The sequence below is a fragment of the Acartia tonsa genome, chromosome 10 (genome assembly GCF_053477335.1).
Source record: "Acartia tonsa isolate MP-2025a chromosome 10, ASM5347733v1, whole genome shotgun sequence".
NCBI classification, from domain to species: Eukaryota; Metazoa; Arthropoda; class Copepoda; order Calanoida; family Acartiidae; genus Acartia; species Acartia tonsa.
Genome location: NC_137269.1, coordinates 16,469,836 through 16,492,527, shown reverse-complemented (window position 1 = coordinate 16,492,527; position 22,692 = coordinate 16,469,836). Strand labels below are relative to the sequence as shown.

General features: G+C 32.4%; 1 protein-coding gene across 1 annotated transcript in view; it reads left to right on the top strand.

Annotated features, from left to right (window-relative positions):
- LOC145329543 (uncharacterized) overlaps positions 1 to 22,692 on the top strand; it is a 271,980-nt gene that overhangs the window by 224,476 nt on the left and 24,812 nt on the right. Inside the window, exons 3-9 of the mRNA XM_080173816.1 lie at positions 1,682 to 1,773; positions 2,208 to 2,288; positions 2,793 to 2,850; positions 13,992 to 14,080; positions 14,582 to 14,626; positions 15,486 to 15,555; positions 16,599 to 16,653. Coding sequence (XP_080029942.1) covers positions 1,682 to 1,773; positions 2,208 to 2,288; positions 2,793 to 2,850; positions 13,992 to 14,080; positions 14,582 to 14,626; positions 15,486 to 15,555; positions 16,599 to 16,653 — 490 coding nt within the window. The remainder of the gene's footprint in view (positions 1 to 1,681; positions 1,774 to 2,207; positions 2,289 to 2,792; positions 2,851 to 13,991; positions 14,081 to 14,581; positions 14,627 to 15,485; positions 15,556 to 16,598; positions 16,654 to 22,692) is intronic.

Genomic DNA, 22,692 nt, shown 5'->3' with positions numbered 1-22,692 from the left:
GGATAAAGGGATAAGTAAATTAAAAATAAATTGTTTCCACTAAAATAATTTAAATCTTTACAAACAAAGTTTTCTTGTAATGTAAAGGTTGATTATGTTATCATTTATTGACCTATAATTGTTTACAGTACTCCAAGATACTATCACGTTTTTTAAAAATATAAAAAAATAAATATTTGCTAAAATTAAATTTTAAAAAAATCTTAAATTATTTTTAAAATATCTGTTTTTACCTTTAAAAATATATTTACTCTTAAAATGAGAAAAAAAGTTGTATTTAATACAATAAAATTTCTTTAAAATTATGATCTGTTTGCATAGCATATTGTTAGAACTGTTATGAATAGATTATGAATAGACCTGTTCAGAAATACTACTATTCAGAAAATCTACACAAATGCAAAATCTACGCATGACCGTTGCTTTGCCTATATTTCAAGGGGTTAACCATCTATAATACAAAGTAGAACGATGTCTGTCTGTTTGTTTGTTTGTACCGAAGGATCTCGCTAACCGCTGAACCGATCGGATTCTCCTTAACAGGGTAGCTTCTCATAGGGCCCAGGAAGGTTTATAACTATTTTGATGGAGGGTACCACCACCCTCCCAGGAGAAATCGCCCCTACAAAAAAATTATCCCCCCCAAAAAAATTTGTTTTCTTTCAATTTAAAAAAAAATTTAAATAAAAATTAAAAAAAACTTTTTCTTAAATCTAAGTTTTAAAAAAATTGGTTTTGAGATTCAACCGCTGAACCGATCGGATTCTCCTTAACAGGGTAGCTTCTCATAGGACCCAGGAAGGTTTATAACTATTTTGATGGAGGGTACCACCACCCTCCCAGGAGAAATCGCCCCTACAAAAAAATTATCCCCCAAAAAAAATTTGATTTCTTTCCATTTAAAAAAAAAATTTAGATAAAAATTTAAAAAAAACTTTTTCTTAAATCTAAGTTTAAAAAAAATGGGTTTTGAGATTCAACTCCCCCTCAAGTGCCCCTAGAGGTCTCTAGTGGCGAAGCTGCTAGTATGATAAATAGGGCTGTTCAAAAGATAAGAAATAAGAAAGAAAATAGATATAAAATATTCATACCATAGAGAAAAAAATAAAAGAGAGAAATCGAAGCAACTAGAAGACGAAAATAGGCAGTGGGCCTAGAGGCCTACTCAGCGCTGTTGCCGCGCTAAAATTTATTGCTATTCCACTACTTTTCAAATGGGAGGATTAAAAATTATTAAAAAAAATATTTTTTTACTTTTTACTATTTCCATATTTAGGGCAAGAATATTAGATTAGATATTTTCGTTTTAATGTTTTAATTAAAAATTACATAGAATTTTATTTTTATTTAAAAAAATTTGTTCATGAAAGATGAATCCTTCTATTTCTAAAAAAGGGGAAATTTTTTTCATAATGAACATTCAGCTGATTCTGACCGCCCACGGCTGTTTGCTAAATATCGCTTTTCTTTTTATTCACATTATTATTTATGATTGACTTACAAAAAAGCCCTGGGCGGTTTTTTATTTTCGTCTGCTTCTAAATTTAGGGATGGGGAAGTAGTATTTTACCATGAAAAAGGGGTGAGTATTCATCCTCTTATCCTTTTTCCTTATGATTTATACATATATGATTAGGAACGACAATATATATATAAATTACCTAGACATTTGATATTCTAGGTACGTAGTGTGCAGATAGTGAGCTGTCCAGACCTCCTGCTAAGCTTGGATCTACTCAGGGTCAATCCTACTCATATACCTATAACAGTCAGGTAATACAAGCAGCTTGATTTATGACTTCAAAAACAGTATCTGTGATTAGTGCCCTATGCGAACTAGGATAGATGTAACAGCTTTTGGTCTACATATTCTATTGACGTCATAGTAGAGGTAAAGAGAAAGATACCCCCTTAAAAGTGATGGGGTATAGGGTATTTCCTGACGTCAATAGAATAGGTAGGTCAAAAGTAGTGACATCTATCCCCATTTTGCTAAGGCACTATAGTCAGCTATAGAGATAGGTTAATGGCTATTTACCTTTGTCCCTCTAAAGCAAACAATCTTAGAAACTGATGGACCATTTTTACCAAGGTAAGCTTCTTATTGGTCGTATGATAGTTTTTACGCTGTTTGTTACGTATTAAGACACTCAATTAAAAAGGATTGACCCAATTCTTAAAAAGATCAAAATAAATTTTTAATTTAGAAATTGTGGGGTTGTAACTGTAGACATGATAGAAACAGAACCACCAGGTCTTGTTGCCAGCAATCAACTTGTCAACTTCAGGTACAATAAACTTCAGAGAGCCATCTGTTGGATAAATTATACACTAAAATAATGGAAATTTGATCAATAACTAAGTAGAGATACGGAAAGTTTCATGTGTGACGTCATACAAATAAGTCTGAGTCATCTCTTGTTAGGTGTTTCCTTTCCCACTACTACTCTCATTCTTCCTTTTTAGACTTATTTTTATGACGTCACACATGACACTTTCCATATCTCGCTTCGTGTCTATTAATTTAAAAAGCAACGCCATGGAGACTGTAGACGATTTATAAACTGGGTTATAGAGCTCTCCGTTAAGGATAAACCTATTTACATATCCCCTACAAAGAGTAGCTTTGCTAATAAAAATCTTTAGCATAATCACGGAGCAGCTATATTCTTAAATTATTGCAAAATTGAGTCTTTACGCCTACTTATAGTAAAAGTATCAAATTTCTTGAGAGACATTTTAGTTTATTTTTCTTTTCGTTATTAGATTATAAATATATTTTATATTTTTAGTTTTAACAATGTGGAGACGGTTCATTTTCAAAGGATAAATATAACTCAAGGATTTAAGGTAGGTAATTTATATAAAACAAAACAGCTTAGTTCCAAGTTAAAGGTGCTTTGAATCAAAGATATTTTTATATCATTTAAACTTTGGCTATTGTTTTAATTCATTGGAAATTAGGCTAAAGATTGTTCAGGACCAATTTAATCTGTACTCAAAATTGCTATAAAAAATAAATAGACCTGTTAGATCATAATATCTCATTATTGTAATTTTTAAAAGGAAAAGTAATTAAGTCGCCCTTGTTGATATTAGAAAATTAAGTTTTATGTTATATTAATCTTAAATAGATCGTAAATTTGAAATGGCATGACTTTAACAACTTAATGATCAAGTAAAAAAATTACACATAAAAGAAGTTTTTTTCGTGTAAAAGATTTCTAAAACTATCTTTACTAAGAAACATGATTAGGGGTTGCATTAATCTCCAGTGTTTATACAATATAGATAATACTAGTGGCTATGCTACTATGTTCACTTAGAGACATTAGGGTCAAGGTGGTTGGGGGAAAGTCAATAAAGAATATATTTGCAGACGTAAAATAATAATACAAACTAAAATATTTTTGGTTTTACTTCAAAAACACTTTGCTCTTTACATCCTGATAAATGTGCATTGAAAAGAAAACAATAATGATATCGTCCATAGCTCGCAGAGATGAAAATAATTTTAAAATCCTCTAGATATTATTTAATAACAGTCCTGGGGCACTTTCATTTAATTAATCGACCTAAACCTTAAAATGCAATTGTAAATGTTTTGATACTCATAAAAATAACCAAAATAACTATCCATAGATTTTCTTCAAAGTAAAGTTTAGAAGTTTAAGAGATTATAATTAAATTATATTAATTAAAATACCAGTGCTCGAACGCTCTGTTGTAAATTGCATATTTACAGACATGAAGATTTACATCAAGAGTTAAAAAAGCAAAGCACCTTAGAACGAGCCATGCATTCAAAATATTTTTATTTTTATGATGTAATCATTTAGAATTCGTTGAAATTACGTTATTCAGATTTTAAGTTTAAATCAAAAGATTTCTTTCTAAGAATAAGTTCATAATGAATAATATTTTGTTTAGTTTTTTTCAAAGCGAAGCTTTTCGATAAAAAAGACATGTAAGTTGTAACGGTTTGTTATTTTGTCATAAAACTCAAAATTACAACGAGGCATCGTGACTTTCTAGATTTTAAGACTATTTTACTTATCATTTACCGATATGTTTATCTTAAATTGAAATATAATTGAACTCATTTCAAATGTTGTTGAAATGTTGACTTTACCTAATATCCATTTGGGGAGGTGGGTTTTCCCAACACCCATAATTATAATGCCTCCCATGACAGTAAAACTTAATTGGTCCAAACATTTGGGATCTGGGACTGATATATGCTGAATATAGACTGAGGAAATAGGGAATAATTCTAGAAAGATTTTACCCATATCTTATTAATTTTCTAGATTACTGTGCCAGGAAATTACATGCTGAATTTCAAATTTTAGGGAGGCATAAATCATTTCAAGATACCATACAATATTGTCAATATTAAAAATTAGCAAACTTTAAGTCTATTCAGATGCAGCGAAGCGATTACAAGATAACTAAATAAAAATGATAATAACCGGTTACTGAACTTTAAAACTTCGAGCATAATTAATTACCTTGCTTTGTTACTGACTTCCAAATACTGGCGATTTTAAAAAATAAAATCATGCAATTTTATGTGAACGCTCCAGTGTTATTTGCATAGAATTGGCAGTAAATCATCGAAAAGTCCAACATTTCAACATTTTTTTCATGCAAAGCCACCCTAAATGTCTTGGGATGTGTGTCAGTCTTTATATCCATAATCAACGTAATTATACTTCCTTGCAGTTCTTCATTCTCTTATGGGTTTTAAAAGTTTTACTATGCAAATGTTTAATATAAAGCAGTTATTTGTTTACTGTTTGTTAAAATCTCTCTAACAACTTATCGAATAAGAATAATCATTCTAGAAAAGCGTTAAAAAGGTCCAGGGCAGGTTTTGATCTATTTTATTTAGATTATAAAAAGATGTACGAAAAGGATTAAGAAACAGCCTGTATTTTTGTTTTTAAAAATGTGAATTGCTGAGTGAAATTATTTTTTAGTAGTTTTATAGACTTTTAAAAAAGAATTTGATTTAGATAAGTTAAGAAGTTTTGTGATTTTAAAGATTTAAAAAGTATAAATTAAATATATACCTACCATAATTTAGTAAATAGGTTAATTGATCAGCTTATTCACCGGACCATTTTAAAGTTTAATCAATAAATTTAAGTCGCTATAAACCTAAATTTAGAAAAATATAAAGAAGTATAAAAATGAAATAATAGTTATATTTAATATAAATATTATTTATTTTTGACACTAATCTTACACATAAAAGAGTTTTTAAGGATTTCAATTCATTCAATTTTATATGGGGTATAAGAAAAATAGATTAACTAGGTGAGTTGTCTCATAACAGCAAATTTATTACCATTTTATTTCAGCAATCTATTTGTCCATCTGAATGTCTGTATGTTTGTCTGTCTGTATTTGTATCCTTATGTCAGTCTATATAGCATTCTGTATGTATTTCTATGTGTCTGCCAGTGTGTATATATTTAAATCTTTCTGCCTGTGTATGTCTCTCTGTTAGTCTGTATGTCTATCTGTGCGTCCCGCTGTATGGCTGTATGTCTGTCCGAATATCTTTATATGTGAATCTGATTGTCTGTTTGGCCGTTTATAAGTCTTTCTTGTATGCCCAACAATTACTAGCATTTGTTTTTTTTTAAGTGATTCAACAAGATTTAACTTTTTTGCTCTATATGTAAAGAACGCATTTGTATAATGCTATTTTTTTTTGCAGGATAATACGGACGCTCTATAAAAAAAGGTTTAAACTCATTGTTAAACATTACTTAAGAGGGCTATACAGATTTCTATGTATTTTTTTGATATAAATGTGTAAAACAAGGACAGTAATGTCAAAATGCAGTACAGCAAACAAAATTAAAAGTAAGAGTTGACATAAATTCATTGATAGAGATAATGAATGATGACATTGTCATGATATATAAAAGCTTTAATGACCAAAGACATAATAAAAGGAGTGAAGGGCACACTGTACATTCCTTACTTATACATTAGCTAAGCTACTAAAAAGAATTTTATGTTGTATATGTTACACTTTTTAAACGGCTTACTGTTTTATGGTTTTGAAAATTGTATAAATTTATAATTAGCAGAATAGGATAGACAAAAATTTAACAACGTTTTTGATGAAGTCCATATGTGTTGTGTCATCTTTACGTCTAATATTTATAAAAGGTCCTCAAACTTAAACAAACCGTGGTTTTTCTAACTTTTAATGTATGCTTTCTTGTCCATAAATTTGTAAGGTATTCCCTCCCCTTTTTAATCGCCTTAATGTTCGCCATAATCCCTCCTTATTTTTTTTTGAAAATATGTTCGTAGCTATATATTAAGGGTGTACAGGGTACTAGCCCTTAAATTATTTTAAAATGTTTATCATTTGTTATGCGATAAAAAAAAACCGCTTTTTCGTGTTAAAAAAACATTATTTTTTTATAATTTTAGTCGTCTATCTATTATTAATAAATTCTATGAGGGTAAATTATATAAAATGTCCTTGAGTGAAAAACACAAGCATCTTATCGTTTTTAATGATTGATAAATTTATCATATTAATGATTTTTATGAATTTCATATTTTTGAATTAATTAGCCTATGTTACAAAGTCAAAATTAATATTTTAGAAGAAAGTTAGATTCAAGGTTTTTTTTCATTTTGATTAAATTTCATTTTGATTTACTTGTGGCTACAAAGTTACTGCCCCTTTACTCTTTAGCCCAATATTTTTTTCGAAATCAAAAAGGAGTAAAGTAGTTTTTTCTCGCAACAGCCTAAAACCTGCCCTGTTATCAAACAATATTTCTTCCAAAGGTTATTAACAAAATATTTGTTAAGACCCTATCATCTAAGGGCTCTGTGTTTGAAATGGGAAGAAGGTGGCAGGAAAATAACCTAAAACCATCCCATAACCTTTGTGAAGCTTTAAAAAACTAAAGATTTTAATCAGTTCATCGAGAATGAGACCTTAAAAGAAAGACCTCACTAATGGATGTAATTATCCTTGTTAGATTAATTTTTAGCGCCAATTTGTCGAAACTAATAATTTAATCTTTTCTCCCCGCACTGTTTGTGGGTAAAAAATAATAAATTATGTTTAAAAGATATTGTCAAAGTTTACCTAACGCCGAAAGATGCATGGAAAATTCAGCGGTAAAGGGATTGGAGTTTTAAGATAGTATCAGTATTCGAGTAAAACACTAAAGGGGGAAGGGGTTAAATAACTTTATGTCCCTATCCCTAGGAACTTGTGCCACTATCAATTGGGTCTCTAAAAAATAGCACAATAACGACCGACAACTTTATGATACAAAAGTTATCTTTTGCATTTAATGTCCATAAATCGATCATTGAATATTACAATTTGCTCCTTAAATATTAAGTAATACAAACATAAATATTGTAGCCAATGAACTAGGTTTTTTTGTCTGATAATATCTCGCTAACCGCTGATTGAAATATCTATCTATCTATCTTCTATATCCTAGAAGCTTCACATATGTCCTAGTATGGTTTTAGATCATTTTATTTTAAATTTTAAGACTTGACAGGGTTTCGTGCTATAACTAGTAAAATTATGAAGTAACCTTGCTACAAAAGATTAACATATTGTAGTTCATAATCGCTAGTATTTGTAACTTTTAAAGCTTTTATCCTTATTATGGACCTATTTACTTATCTCTTTTCCCTGTAGAATGTACATATAAGTTTAGCCTGATAAAACTTTGTTTATGGGTGTTTCTACACCCAACAAAATTTAATCTGTTTAGAATTAGCAAATTTTTCTGAGAGTTTTCTTGCATATCATATTGCATTTTATTTTTGTTTTTTGAATATAGTTTACTTGTAAGTAAGGTTTTCTGGAATCCCGAAATATAATAGAAATATGAAATTACAGCGTCTTCAAAAATTCTCCATAAATAAAGAAGTGAGAGACAGGCCTTCTCAATTTCAGATGAGTGATTCTATCAAGGCCCACTTTAAAGAACTTTTTAATCAAACATGCAGTCTTAAACATTTAAAGCATATATCACCTTCTTTGAGATTTTATATGCACAACTTGTTTATATTTGAAGCAAATGGGCAAAGTGAGGAAAGTCAAAGATAATGCCTTGGGGGGTTTCAAATAAGTAAATATTATGTTTTTTGGTTTTGCAATATCTACAATAGATCTTTACAAGGTACCCATCCATACCAAACTCTTCAAACCCAGGGAGGAAGGGGACGTTTGACTTTGAATGATTCTAGTCCTGAAACACTCTCTTTCATATGTTGGCCTAAAATGTAGGGGACTTGAAATCTTGATTGAGTAGTACAAATGACCATAATGCAAACTAAAATTTAAAGAAGGGGTAATTTTGTTTATCATAATTTGGAGTGTACACCTATTTATCGTTCATTGTCTTATCACGTTATGAGTTAAAAGTAAAACTGATTTTTAAAAAAAATTAACCCTCCAAAGAGACGGCGATATGTTTTTGAAGGCCTAACTTTGACTCGCCCTATATCATTGGGGCCTTTCAGATATACATATACAATATACATATTCAACAAGTGCAAATAAATCCATTCAGAATTAAAGCAAACAATTACTACATTAATACATATGCAGATTTTATAGAGATATATATCAACCTTAACAAATTATTTTTAATATGTGATGTGAACAAAAAAAACCTAGGAGAATTTATTTTAAGTCTTTCATCGATGGTCAGTAGTTATTATTGCACATAATGAGTGTATTTCTAGGTAGTTGTTACTTAAGAGTCTAAACAATTTCCCAATTCCTTTCCCTCTATAAGGCTTAATTAATGGGAGTAAATTAAAAAAAGACACCTGTCATACACATAGTATATATATAATCAAAGAAGCTCTGATAAACAATCAGAGTTTGTTATTTGCTTTCATTAATAGAACATTTTCATATGGTTGCAGATCAGTACGTACAAAAATATACAAAACTCAAAAGCTAAGATTTATAGATCAAGTATTGCATGTTAAAAATACTCAAACAAACACACACACACATGTATACACTTCTACATATTATGGACTTTTTAACAGTTTAGTTTTCTTGAGATTTTTAGAAACATGTGAGGAAAAAATTAGATTACTTGCTAACATTGCAGTGAATTTAAGCGTCAAATCTTTATAAATTTAATGACATATTTAAATTACATAACATATCATTCAATTGTAAATTGTAATCCCTATATAAGACTAAAAGTAACATAATGTTTGTCTGAGTGTGTGTAGCGAAAGATCTCGCTTACAACCACTGAGCACAAATGATTCTTATTTATTGTGAAGCTTTTCATATATCCAGGAAAGGTTTGTAGCTATTTTATTTAGTGTACCATCACCCTCGCATTAAAAATCGGCAAAGAAAAAATATACCGTTTTCTTATTTCTCTCTTACAAGTTGACCTCCCATCTAGAGGCCTCTAGGGGCGTATTCGCTAATAAACTTTAATTAACTTTAAACTGAGCTGGCAAAGATGTTAGTGCGGATTATGAAAAAAAGACAGCATCCATAAAAACAAAGCCTTAAAATCTAAAGATAGTACAAACGAATAATAATATTTTTTAGGATTTCATACTGAGATGCTTCGCTTTTTAAATTTTTCCTTGTTTTCCAAAAATTATTTTTATTACCTATGTTTTTTAAAAAAAATTGAAATAAGAAGAAACAGAAGTTTTCTTCATATTAAATATCCCTTACATAACAGGGTAATTCTACTTTTTATGTGATTGTATCTTTAAACTAAAATCTGATTTAAATTTCATGGGTTTACACATAAAAGGTTTTGCTCTATAATATACGTACAAACTGTAAAAAATGTTCGAAAAAATAAGGTTGACAACATTAATAAAGTACATTTTTTTATACGCGTAAAATAATAGGATAAAAAATTTTCAACAGTAAAAAAAGACATGGAGTTTAGACTAACAAAAAAGGGAAGGGTAATCAAAATAAAGAAATAAAGAAATCTTAAGCTAACTTTAAAAAACATCCAAAATTAACAGCTGTAAATAGTAGTGCACATAAAATCATGGATAGACAAACGGACAAACAATGCTATAGGTCAGTTGTTTAATAATTATAAAAGGAAGGGTAAGTTACATTTAAATTAAATCACAAAACCTTTACACAACACATTTAAATCTTTATGTCTACTGTATGTCCGAAATACTGACGGACCAAGCAAGTTGTTTACTGGATGATCTTTGATTAAGGGTGTCTTTACAGAAATATCAGCAGTCTATCTAAAATAACATCCGAAAAAAATTCGGTGATTTATAGAGTAGCTTCGCTAATAAAAATGTAAAAAAAGAATACGTTTTATAAGTGAACGAGAAATCAACTAGATATATCTACTAGCGGCTTTGCCCCAAGAGGTAATTAAAAAACTAAGTACCTGTGGTGAGGCGAGATTTTTTTGTTTTTTGGAGGGGTTGGGGATGTCCCACCCCCCAAGAAAATAGCTTAAAACCACCACAGTACCAGAAGATATATTCCCTATAGATTGGAATCCAATCGGTTTATTGGTTACCGAGATCTTAAGGGGCTTACATCATCTTTGTATTATAGATATATATTTATGTGATTTTTGAAGATTTTTTATAGTGTAATATTTTGGTATTTAAAAAAGGTGTGTCTATGTATCTCTGTATAGATTCTAACTTTTATGGCCCATGAACGTCAAAACTACTTTTATTTCAACACCAATTAAATAGATGAACATACTAAGATTTTCCTCATATCTTCACCCAAAAAAGACATTAAATTTTTATTTGTAAAAAGTCGACTTTTCTGGTAATTAAGGTGTTTGTAGCTGATAACATAGAATAGTTAACTAAAAATTATAGAAACAACTACATATTGCACTATGTACAAATAAGATAAGTCAAACTTATTTTTATATGAATATGTAAAGGGTTGTCTATAATTTTCATCTTTTTTATCGTAGAAAAATTTGATTTAGATGGTGCTAATTATCTTTCAAATACAGCCACAATTTCACGCAAGTTTAGTAATGACTCCAGGACAATAATTTCATGTGTACATCAAAATATTGTTTAAAGAAATACTAAGTGAAAAAGCTCGTTACCATTTAATTCCAGAAAAAAAGAAAATATACGAGAATAAATTTTAGTTTCATTTAAATACCATCTATAATACAAAGTAGAACGATGTCTGTCTGTACGTCTGAAGCCTAAGATCTCAGTAACCGCTGAACCGATTGGGCTCTACTTTTCAGGTATTATACCTACTGGTCCTGTGATGGTTTTAAGCTATTTTCCTGGGGGGTAGGACACCCCCCAACCACCCAAAAACTAAAAAAAAATACCCTCCCATTTTTTTTTGTAGGAGATATCCTTGGTCCTTTTTTTTTGCAGGAGATTTCCTTGGTGCTTCTTATTTTTTTTTTACGAATTTCACCTTAATTTTTTTTATCATCTCTTGGTGCAAAGCCTCAAGAGGCTAGGGGCGAAGCCGCTAGTATATAAATAAAACAGTAATTCTTATTTTGAAAAAAGAAAGGCTGTAATCATTGGATATAATCGTCCTTGTTAGTTATATCATAGACACACAATCATTCTCAACTTTGCCTATAAAGAAAAGAGTAACTTTTTAGGGATAAAGGGATAGGGAAATAATTTCCCGCCAACAAAATTATACAAATTTAACATTTAGTAGATTTAGGCTATTGATAATAAAGTTTTGGGAATGTTATTTTGATTTTTTTGCGTTTTATAGTAACCTTTATCTTTATTTATATATTTAATTATAGTCCATTGTCCCCACCTTCCTGGTAACTTTTGACTTTCGAGTATGTAATAAATTGTTAGACTTCTTATACTATGTTTAAGAATTAGATGTTCATATGATTTAGCAGTAAGAATAATTATTTAAAATACATATTTCTTTACTCCTAACAAGTGACTTCACCCCTAGCCTCTCAGGTTTTTTTCCTTAAATAAAGGCATTTGAACTAAAAGTCGACAAATAGTCTTAAACTGTAGACGCAGATTTTCATAAAATATATTAGATTTAATTTAAACTTATACTAGCGGCTTCGCCCCTAGCCTCTAGGGGCTTTATTTCTGAAGGTTCAGGGGAGAATTTTAAAAATTTTGATTACATTTTTTTTTTAGATATTTTTTGTATTTTATAACATTTTATTACTCTTTATATCATTTTATAACTCTTTATAACATTTTATAACTTTTTTTATTTATTTATATTGATTTATATTATTTAAAACCTTTGAAATTTTTCTTTTTTTATTGTTTTTCTTTGTTTCTTTGCGATTAGTGTTTTTGGGGCTTCGCCCCCACAGGTTAAGGAAGTTTTCACAATCTTTTTGAATTTGATAAAACAAAGTTTAAAAGAAGAAAAGAAATTTAAAAAGAAGAAAAATAATTGAAAATATAAAGAAAATATAAAAAGTATAAAAAAGTATAAAAAAATATAAAAATATATAAAAATATATAAAAATATATAAAAATATATAAAAACATAAAAAAGCATTAAAATTAGAAAAAAATATGAAAATTTTTTTTGGGGGGAGGGAAATTTTCATTTTTTGGGGGGGTTGGGGGTGTCCCACCCCCCAAGAAAATAGCTTAAAACCACCACAGGACCAATAGGTATATACCCTGAAGAGTAGAATCCAATTGGTTCAGTGGTTACCGAGATCTTAAGCTTCAGACGGACAGACGGACAGACGGACAGACGGACAGACGGACAGACATCATGCTACTTTGTATTATAGATTGTAAATTTTACTCTTTTCACAACACGGCGGAAACCCTGCCAACCTAAAAGAACTTTCAGAGAACTAATCCTTTTGATTGAAAAACCTTTGTCTTAAAATTTCTAAATAGTATGTTCATTATCCAAAATTAACTATTGCCAATAATCTAGACATTTATGTCACGCAACCTGATAAGACAGTATCTTACGCCACATTTGTTGTTAAATTGGTATTGTGAAGTTTTTTTTCTTCAATGTAAAAACAACCTTTTACTTTTCTGTAAAAGAATAAAAATAGTTTGCAAAAGAAAATTTCATGATTTATATTTCTTTTTCTATATCACCTTCCAGGACATATTTCATATATCCTTGACCGTAAGAAATTCTGTAAGGAAAATGTTATTTTCTTGGTTAATATTAAAGATAATCATAAATTTGTATTTTATGGTAATTTCTCTGTTTAATGTCCATCTACTCAATAACCTATTAGATTTTTGACAATTGTGGTAAAAATAGCTCAAAACCTGTTCTTTCATAAGATTAGAAGGAGTATTACAAATCTTGAAAAGAGTCTTGACAACCAGAAAGTTTCTAACTAAATACAACATAACAAATAGCTAACAGAAACAAATACATAAAGAACTTTCTTTAAGAATAATTCTTTTTCTGCCTCTTAATATTGAAAGTTTGAATGTTATGACCTTAAAAAGATATTGCATACTATTAAACTTGAGTATAGTCAATGAAACTCGACTTTGTATTAGTAGAGTAATGCAGTACATTACTCCTAAGAGAGTTGTGGTTAATCAAACCCTTAGCCCACGTTAATTTATTTTCATTTTTTAGGGGAGGGGGGGGGGGGGTTAGGGGTTGCTATTATATTTTGTATCCTAAAGACATATAACTTGGGGGGTGATATTCTACTCGTTCCAAAAATTAAGATTTTTATGAAAATTGTGAAGTAATCCATTGATCTTCAGGGATAAGATGGAATATGGACAAAAAATTAATGTAATTTAGTGTAGATTAAAATTATTAATTATTGTTTAAGAGGTTTGAAATCTGCCTCAACGTTTCATTTAAGATTCATTAAAAGTATCAAACGCCAATTATTCAACGTAATAATAAAACTTTGGGTACCAGTTTTTTTACATTCCAATGTGCATTCCAGCCTTCGGGTCAGCACCTATTTATTTTTTACGTTTTTTTTATATTACAGGTTAATACAGTAAATGTGAAGAACCTATTAGTGACAGAATCTGAAATAGGAGTCCTACCACCTGATGGTCTCCTAGTCTCTAATACAAAGTAAGTTGTAGAGTAGTTACATTGATTTTTAAGTATTTGTTGTCTGTTAGATCATGGATGTTTAATTGTGCAATCCAATCATTTGTCCCGTTATTTAAGCGAAATGAACATTGAAAAAAGTTTTAAATAAAGATTAAAAATGTTTCAGTACATCCAAAAAAAACCATTTCTGGACTAATAAGAACTAGCATAAGTAGTTTATTCTAATATATTACAGACTGACAGACTGACGAAAATAAAACATCTTGATTAGTCAGTTCTAAGGGTTTCTCCATAGCCTCTAGGAGCTTGACTTCTAAAGGGTAGTAGCAGATAGAATTTTGTATCTCCACATATTTCCATGTCTCTAAGGAGGGTGTCACTTTTTCCCTCCAAATAGTCTAAAACATTCTCGAAAACAATATAAAATTCCTTGGTAACTAGGATCTTACCGGACATACATATAGACATCATGTTAGTTAAGATAAAAGAAAATAATTTAATATTTTATTATTTTTTCAGAAAGCTGTCCATTAAAGATTCCAAATTCAACACTGCATATCCAAGGTAAAAATATCATATGAAAAGAAAATAAAACGAATATCTAAATTGTATGCATGTAATAATTTTAAGTAGCTACGCTGTATAAAAAGAAGTTATATGTTTATCTTATCTTAATAAGCCTTATTGTAGTATATGTTATCATGACACCCTTAATAAATGAGAGAGGTAGCTAAACGCTCGCACACGCACGTTACTAAGCGCTTCCAAGCGCGCTAACCATATCTGGTTATGCTCTAGTGCACAGTAACTTCCTATTGGTCAAAAATAAAAATATTTTTGATTTTATCAGTTTTGAAGAAAAAAAATGTAAACATTAAAAAAATGATTAGAATAGAGATTGACAAATTTATTTTTATAGTTTTGACCAATCTTACTATTATCAGACCATTGTGTTATCTTTTCCACTACAAATTTGGTCTTGTCTATCTTTGACTAGCAACAAGCGTAGTTTTTGTGATTTTTCAGATAGTTTAAAGATTTTTTTGTTATTTTCAAAAGTGAATCTTTCTAAAATTAAATTATGTCCGACTGACTGTACGTACTACGTTCTAAGTTTGTTTTTATTGGAATTTCGTTTTTTATGATATCATATTGGTAAAAAATTCTTCGACAAGTTAATACATTTTTCAATACAGTATCTTTATAATAAAGAACTATCCCAGGATCTTTCCTAGGGAAAACTCAATCTGTTTACTGTTTAGCAAGATATTAACGAAGATATTAACGAAAAAATCTACTACTTTATATAATGGTGTGTACAAAGATTTTAAAAGGTCTTTTCATATTATTAATAAGGGATTGTCATAGTACTCCAACCAAAGCAACTTTCGCCACGACCAATAAAAGATTTTTTTTGTTTCAGATCTATAAAAGTTAGTGGTGTGAAAGAAGTTTTTATTACAAATAATCAATTTAGTATCAATGTTATAAAGGTAATTTTAAAATACTGCAGGTATTCTATAACTAGTTCATGTCTGTATGTATTTTTACCAGAACTTTACAACGCCTAGAAATGTAAAATTGGACAAACAAAGTTTTGATTATAGTAAATTAGCACTTTTAAATTACAGTGTTGAGGGTGGTAACCAACCCCCTATAAAAATTATGGTGAGTGGATACACTCCTCTACACCACTCTATACCCCCTTGACAAGGGTCTATGACCCCAATGATATACCCCTTTCAAAACACAACCAAGGGGGTATCTAGTTCAAAACAACCTTAGTTTTGGTTTAATGGGGTTTCAAAAAACGTAAGGGGGATCTTAAAATATGCGAGGAGGTTAAACCATGTTTTCTATTATTTGTTTTATTTATTTAATTTTCCAATATATTTTGCTAAAATAAAGTTGACCTTCCCAAGAGCATTTTTGTATATTAAACAGGATGACAATTATAAAATTTCCATTGTTTTTACGTAGAAATGTCATTTGTTGGTTTTAGTAGCGTAGCTACTTTACAATTCTAGTATGTTGGTCAGTCAGTAAGTCAGTATCTTATACGCTTGTCTTTAAAAATTCAAAGACACCTCATAAGAGGACAACGTTGCGTTTGACTATTCAAATTTATTATGTCGGCATTATTTAAATTTTGGTTGGTCATCTTTAGGCTACAAATTTTCCTATTAAAAATTAGATAATATGGCGGATAAATGCACTTCATAATTAAATTTTCAAAAATAAACGACAGAAGATTGTATTGCGACTCTATCCCAATAAAGAACCATCATGAGTTATAAGCTCATAACATACTGCCTAATTATCCTAGAAATCATTATTCCTAAACTTAGCTGAATAGAATGATTATATCATATAATTATTATTGCAAATAAGTTTCAGTATCAACATGTTTTAATTGGACAAAGTACTTTCTGAATAATAGTGTTGGTGAGCCTTTCAAGGTGTATCTAACAGTTAAAGGACCCATCAAGTCATCATGATATCGATTGAACAATTCTAATCGTGTTTGTGTTTCCAGGTAGTTTCAGCGGAAGACGGTAAACGACTGCACATAAGCTGTAACAGACTTCTAGGTAAGATTTATTATAAATACATACATACATAGGCCTGGATATTAGGAAAGTAATACAACCCTCCGTTAGGCAATGTTTATTGATATTTTAAGTATCAAATAATTAATTTATTCATTGCCCTGCAGGCGTAGATGCACGCAGGGTTCTTGCGGATAAAATAATAAATTATGAATGTCAGTACATCCCCAATATCAAAAAACAAAATTGCCCCTTTAAAGTTTTTGGTTGAAAAGTTTTAATACTCCTAATTTAAACCTAGTTTAAATCAAGCTTTGATAAAAGGTTTTAAACAAGCGAATATTAGGGCGTGATAATAAAACTTTAGATAGCATAATAATTTACATTCCAATATCCCATCCCTCCCTATATATCAACCCAAGCTTTTCAAAATCATACTTTTTTTATTCCTAGACAAATTTTTCCCAATGCCTTAAGTACAATAATAATATGTTATTATTGAGCAATATTTGGGTATAGTCCTTTCCATGACATCGCTCCATATGGGGCGATGATTTTAATTGATCGCCTCTTATGACAAGGGGCGATGTATTGGCTCCTTGAAAGGAGCGATTTAATAGCCCCATATAACAAGAGGCGATGTTATGACTCCTTGAAAGGAGCGATTTAATAGCCCCTTGCCCTAAGAGGCGATTAAATGATCCTTTATCGCTCCTTTATCGCCCCTTCTAAAGAGGAGATGATATGTCCTCTTATCCCAAGGGGCTATTTAATTAAATATCGCCTCTTCATGGCCCCTTCACTATTATATATATCTTAGTCCCTTGATGGCCCCTACATCGCTCCTACATCGCCCCTTCATCGCTCCTCCATCGCTCCTTCTCCAAATTTATATTACATTGTACTTTGATGGCCCCTACATTGCCCCTCCATCGCTCCTACATCACCCCTTCATCGCTCCTTCTTCAAATTTATATTACATTGTACTTTGATGGCCCCTACATCGCCCCTCCATCGCTCCTACATCGCCCCTTCATCGCTCCTTCTTCAAATTTATATTACATTGTACTGTGATGGCCCCTACATCGCTCCTACATCGCTCCTTCATCGCTCCTACATCGCCCCTTCATCGCTCCTTCTCCAAATTTATATTACATTGCAACTTGATGGCCCCTACATCGCTCCTACATCGCTCCTCCATCGCCCCTTCATCGCTCCTTCTCCAAATTTATATAACATTGCAACTTGATGGCCCCTACATCGCTGCTACATCGCTCCTCCATCGCTCCTCCATCGCTCCTCCATCGCTCCTACATCGCCCCTTCATCGCTCCTTCCACAAATTTATATTACATTGTACTTTGATGGCCCCTACATCTCTCCTCCATCGCTCCTCCATCGCCCCATCGCCCCTTAATAGCCCCTTACCTTAATTTATATAAAAAAGCCCCTACATAGCCTCTCCATCGCCCCTTAATAGCTCCTTACCTTAATTTTTATAACATAGCCCCTACATAGCCTCTCCATCGCCCCTTAATAGCCCCTTATCTTAATTTATATAACAAAGCCCCTACATAGCCTCTCCATCGCCCCTAATAGCCCCTTACCTTTATTTATATAACAAAGCTCCTACATAGCCTCTCCATTGCCCCTTAATAGTCCCTTACCTTAATTTATATAACATAGCTCCTACATAGCCTCTCCATCGCCCCTTAAAAGCCCATTACCTTAATTTATATAACATAGCCCCTACATAGCCTCTCCATCGCCCCTTACCTTAATTTATATAACATAGCCCCTACATAGCCTCTCCATCGCCCCTTAATAGCTCCTTACCTTAATTTATATAACATAGCCCCTACATAGCCTCTCCATCGCCCCTTAATAGCCCCTTACCTTAATTTATATAACATAGCCTCTACATAGCCTCTCCATCGCCCCTTAATAGCCCCTTACCTTAATTTATATAACATAGCCCTACATAGCCTCTCCATCGCCCCTTAATAGCCCCTTACCTTAATTTATATAGCATAGCCCCTACATAGCCTCTCCATCGCCCCTTAATAGCCTCTTACCTTAATTTATATAATCCTTACCTTAATATATATAACATAGCCCCTACATAGCCTCTCCATCGCCCCTAAATAGCCCCTTACCCTAATTTATATAACATAGCCCCTACATAGCCTCTCCATCGCCCCTTAATAGCTCCTTACCTTAATTTATATAACATAGCCCCTACATAGCCTCTCCATCGCCCCTTAATAGCCCCTTACCTTAATTTATATAACATAGCCCTACATAGCCTCTCCATCGCCCCTTAATAGCCCCTTACCTTAATTTATATAGCATAGCCCCTACATAGCCTCTCCATCGCCCCTTAATAGCCTCTTACCTTAATTTATATAATCCTTACCTTAATATATATAACATAGCCCCTACATAGCCTCTCCATCGCCCCTAAATAGCCCCTTACCCTAATTTATATAACATAGCCCCTACATAGCCTCTCCATCGCCCCTTAATAGCCCCTTACCTTAATTTATATAACATAGCCTCTACATAGCCTCTCCATCGCCCCTTAATAGCCCCTTACCTTAATTTATATAACATAGCCCTACATAGCCTCTCCATCGCCCCTTAATAGCCCCTTACCTTAATTTATATAGCATAGCCCCTACATAGCCTCTCCATCGCCCCTTAATAGCCTCTTACCTTAATTTATATAATCCTTACCTTAATATATATAACATAGCCCCTACATAGCCTCTCCATCGCCCCTAAATAGCCCCTTACCCTAATTTATATAACATAGCCCCTACATAGCCTCTCCATCGCCCCTTAATAGCTCCTTACCTTAATTTATATAACATAGCCCCTACATAGCCTCTCCATCGCCCCTTAATAGCCCCTTACCTTAATTTATATAACATAGCCCTACATAGCCTCTCCATCGCCCCTTAATAGCCCCTTACCTTAATTTATATAGCATAGCCCCTACATAGCCTCTCCATCGCCCCTTAATAGCCTCTTACCTTAATTTATATAATCCTTACCTTAATATATATAACATAGCCCCTACATAGCCTCTCCATCGCCCCTAAATAGCCCCTTACCCTAATTTATATAACATAGCCCCTACATAGCCTCTCCATCGCCCCTTAATAGCCCCTTACCTTAATTTATATAACATAGCCTCTACATAGCCTCTCCATCGCCCCTTAATAGCCCCTTACCTTAATTTATATAACATAGCCCTACATAGCCTCTCCATCGCCCCTTAATAGCCCCTTACCTTAATTTATATAGCATAGCCCCTACATAGCCTCTCCATCGCCCCTTAATAGCCTCTTACCTTAATTTATATAATCCTTACCTTAATATATATAACATAGCCCCTACATAGCCTCTCCATCGCCCCTAAATAGCCCCTTACCCTAATTTATATAACATAGCCCCTACATAGCCTCTCCATCGCCCCTTAATAGCTCCTTACCTTAATTTATATAACATAGCCCCTACATAGCCTCTCCATCGCCCCTTAATAGCCCCTTACCTTAATTTATATAACATAGCCCTACATAGCCTCTCCATCGCCCCTTAATAGCCCCTTACCTTAATTTATATAGCATAGCCCCTACATAGCCTCTCCATCGCCCCTTAATAGCCTATTACCTTAATTTATATAATCCTTACCTTAATATATATAACATAGCCCCTACATAGCCTCTCCATCGCCCCTAAATAGCCCCTTACCCTAATTTATATAACATAGCCCCTACATAGCCTCTCCATCGCCACTTAATATCCCCTTACCTTAATTTATATAACATAGCCTCTACATAGCCTCTCCATCGCCCCTTAATAGCCCCTTACCTTAATTTATATAACATAGCCCTACATAGCCTCTCCATCGCCCCTTAATAGCCCCTTACCTTAATTTATATAGCATAGCCCCTACATAGCCTCTCCATCGCCCCTTAATAGCCTCTTACCTTAATTTATATAATCCTTACCTTAATATATATAACATAGCCCCTACATAGCCTCTCCATCGCCCCTAAATAGCCCCTTACCCTAATTTATATAACATAGCCCCTACATAGCCTCTCCATCGCCCCTTAATAGCTCCTTACCTTAATTTATATAACATAGCCCCTACATAGCCTCTCCATCGCCCCTTAATAGCCCCTTACCTTAATTTATATAACATAGCCCTACATAGCCTCTCCATCGCCCCTTAATAGCCCCTTACCTTAATTTATATAGCATAGCCCCTACATAGCCTCTCCATCGCCCCTTAATAGCCTCTTACCTTAATTTATATAATCCTTACCTTAATATATATAACATAGCCCCTACATAGCCTCTCCATCGCCCCTAAATAGCCCCTTACCCTAATTTATATAACATAGCCCCTACATAGCCTCTCCATCGCCCCTTAATAGCCCCTTACCTTAATTTATATAACATAGCCTCTACATAGCCTCTCCATCGCCCCTTAATAGCCCCTTACCTTAATTTATATAACATAGCCCTACATAGCCTCTCCATCGCCCCTTAATAGCCCCTTACCTTAATTTATATAGCATAGCCCCTACATAGCCTCTCCATCGCCCCTTAATAGCCTCTTACCTTAATTTATATAATCCTTACCTTAATATATATAACATAGCCCCTACATAGCCTCTCCATCGCCCCTGAATAGCCCCTTACCCTAATTTATATAACATAGCCCCTACATAGCCTCTCCATTGCCCCTTAATAGCTCCTTACCTTAATTTATATAACATAGCCCCTACATAGCCTCTCCATCGCCCCTTAATAGCCCCTTACCTTAATTTATATAACATAGCCTCTATATAGCCTCTCCATCGCCCCTTAATAGCCCCTTACCTTAATTTATATAACATAGCCCTACATAGCCTCTCCATCGCCCCTTAATAGCCCCTTACCTTAATTTATATAGCATAGCCCCTACATAGCCTCTCCATCGCCCCTTAATAGCCTCTTACCTTAATTTATATAATCCTTACCTTAATATATATAACATAGCCCCTACATAGCCTCTCCATCGCCCCTAAATAGCCCCTTACCCTAATTTATATAACATAGCCCCTACATAGCCTCTCCATCGCCCCTTAATAGCCTCTTACCTTAATTTATATAACATAGGCCCTACAAAGCATCTCCATCGCCCCTGAATAGCCCCTTACCTTAATTATATAACATAGCCCCTACATAGCCTCTCCATCGCCCCTTAATAGCCTCTTACCTTAATTTATATAACATAGCCCCTTCATAGCCTCTTCATCGCCCCTTACCTTAATTTATATAACATAGGCCCTTTATGGCTCCTGTACAGCCTCTGTAATTGTATTGCCCCTTCATTATAGAAGGTAGGGCATTAAGGTAAGGAAGGAATGTGACCCTCTACAGTTTTAAATTTAAGTTTTAAAAGGATGACAAGGATGACAACATTTATAAAAGCAAAGCTCTGAAACGGTAGAAAAAAGTTTAAAGGAAGCCTGCAAGAAATACCACGCTTTAACTGCTGAAAGACTGCCACAAGTAGACCAAATACCCCAAATTTGAAGCCTTCAGCTTCTATAACAAAAAAGTTCTAGGCATTTTAAAATGACATTTTATGTACAATGGAAATTTTGAAAGAATTGCAATGCTCATGTTGAAAACTTTAAAATTAAACTACGTGGCCTAGAAACAAAATTATAAGCTTATTTTTGTCATAAATTTAGGTTTCCAGTAACTAATTATATTTTTACAATAAAAATACCCATTTTTATAGTCAAAATCATTAAAAAAAAATAAGTTTTACTTGCGTTGTACCGAATGTACTGTAGCCAATCAGAAGGCTGAATCAGCTTAACAACCAATCACAGCTAAGCTTGTATTAGTTTACCCCTTTGTTTCCGCTATGATTTTCGTTTAAAAATGCAATTTAAATCGATTTTTTTTCATAGATTTTGACTATGAAATGTGGTGTTTTTATTGTAAAAATGTAATCAGTTACAGGCAATCTAAGTTTCTGACAAAGATAAGGTTATAATTTTATGTCTAGGCA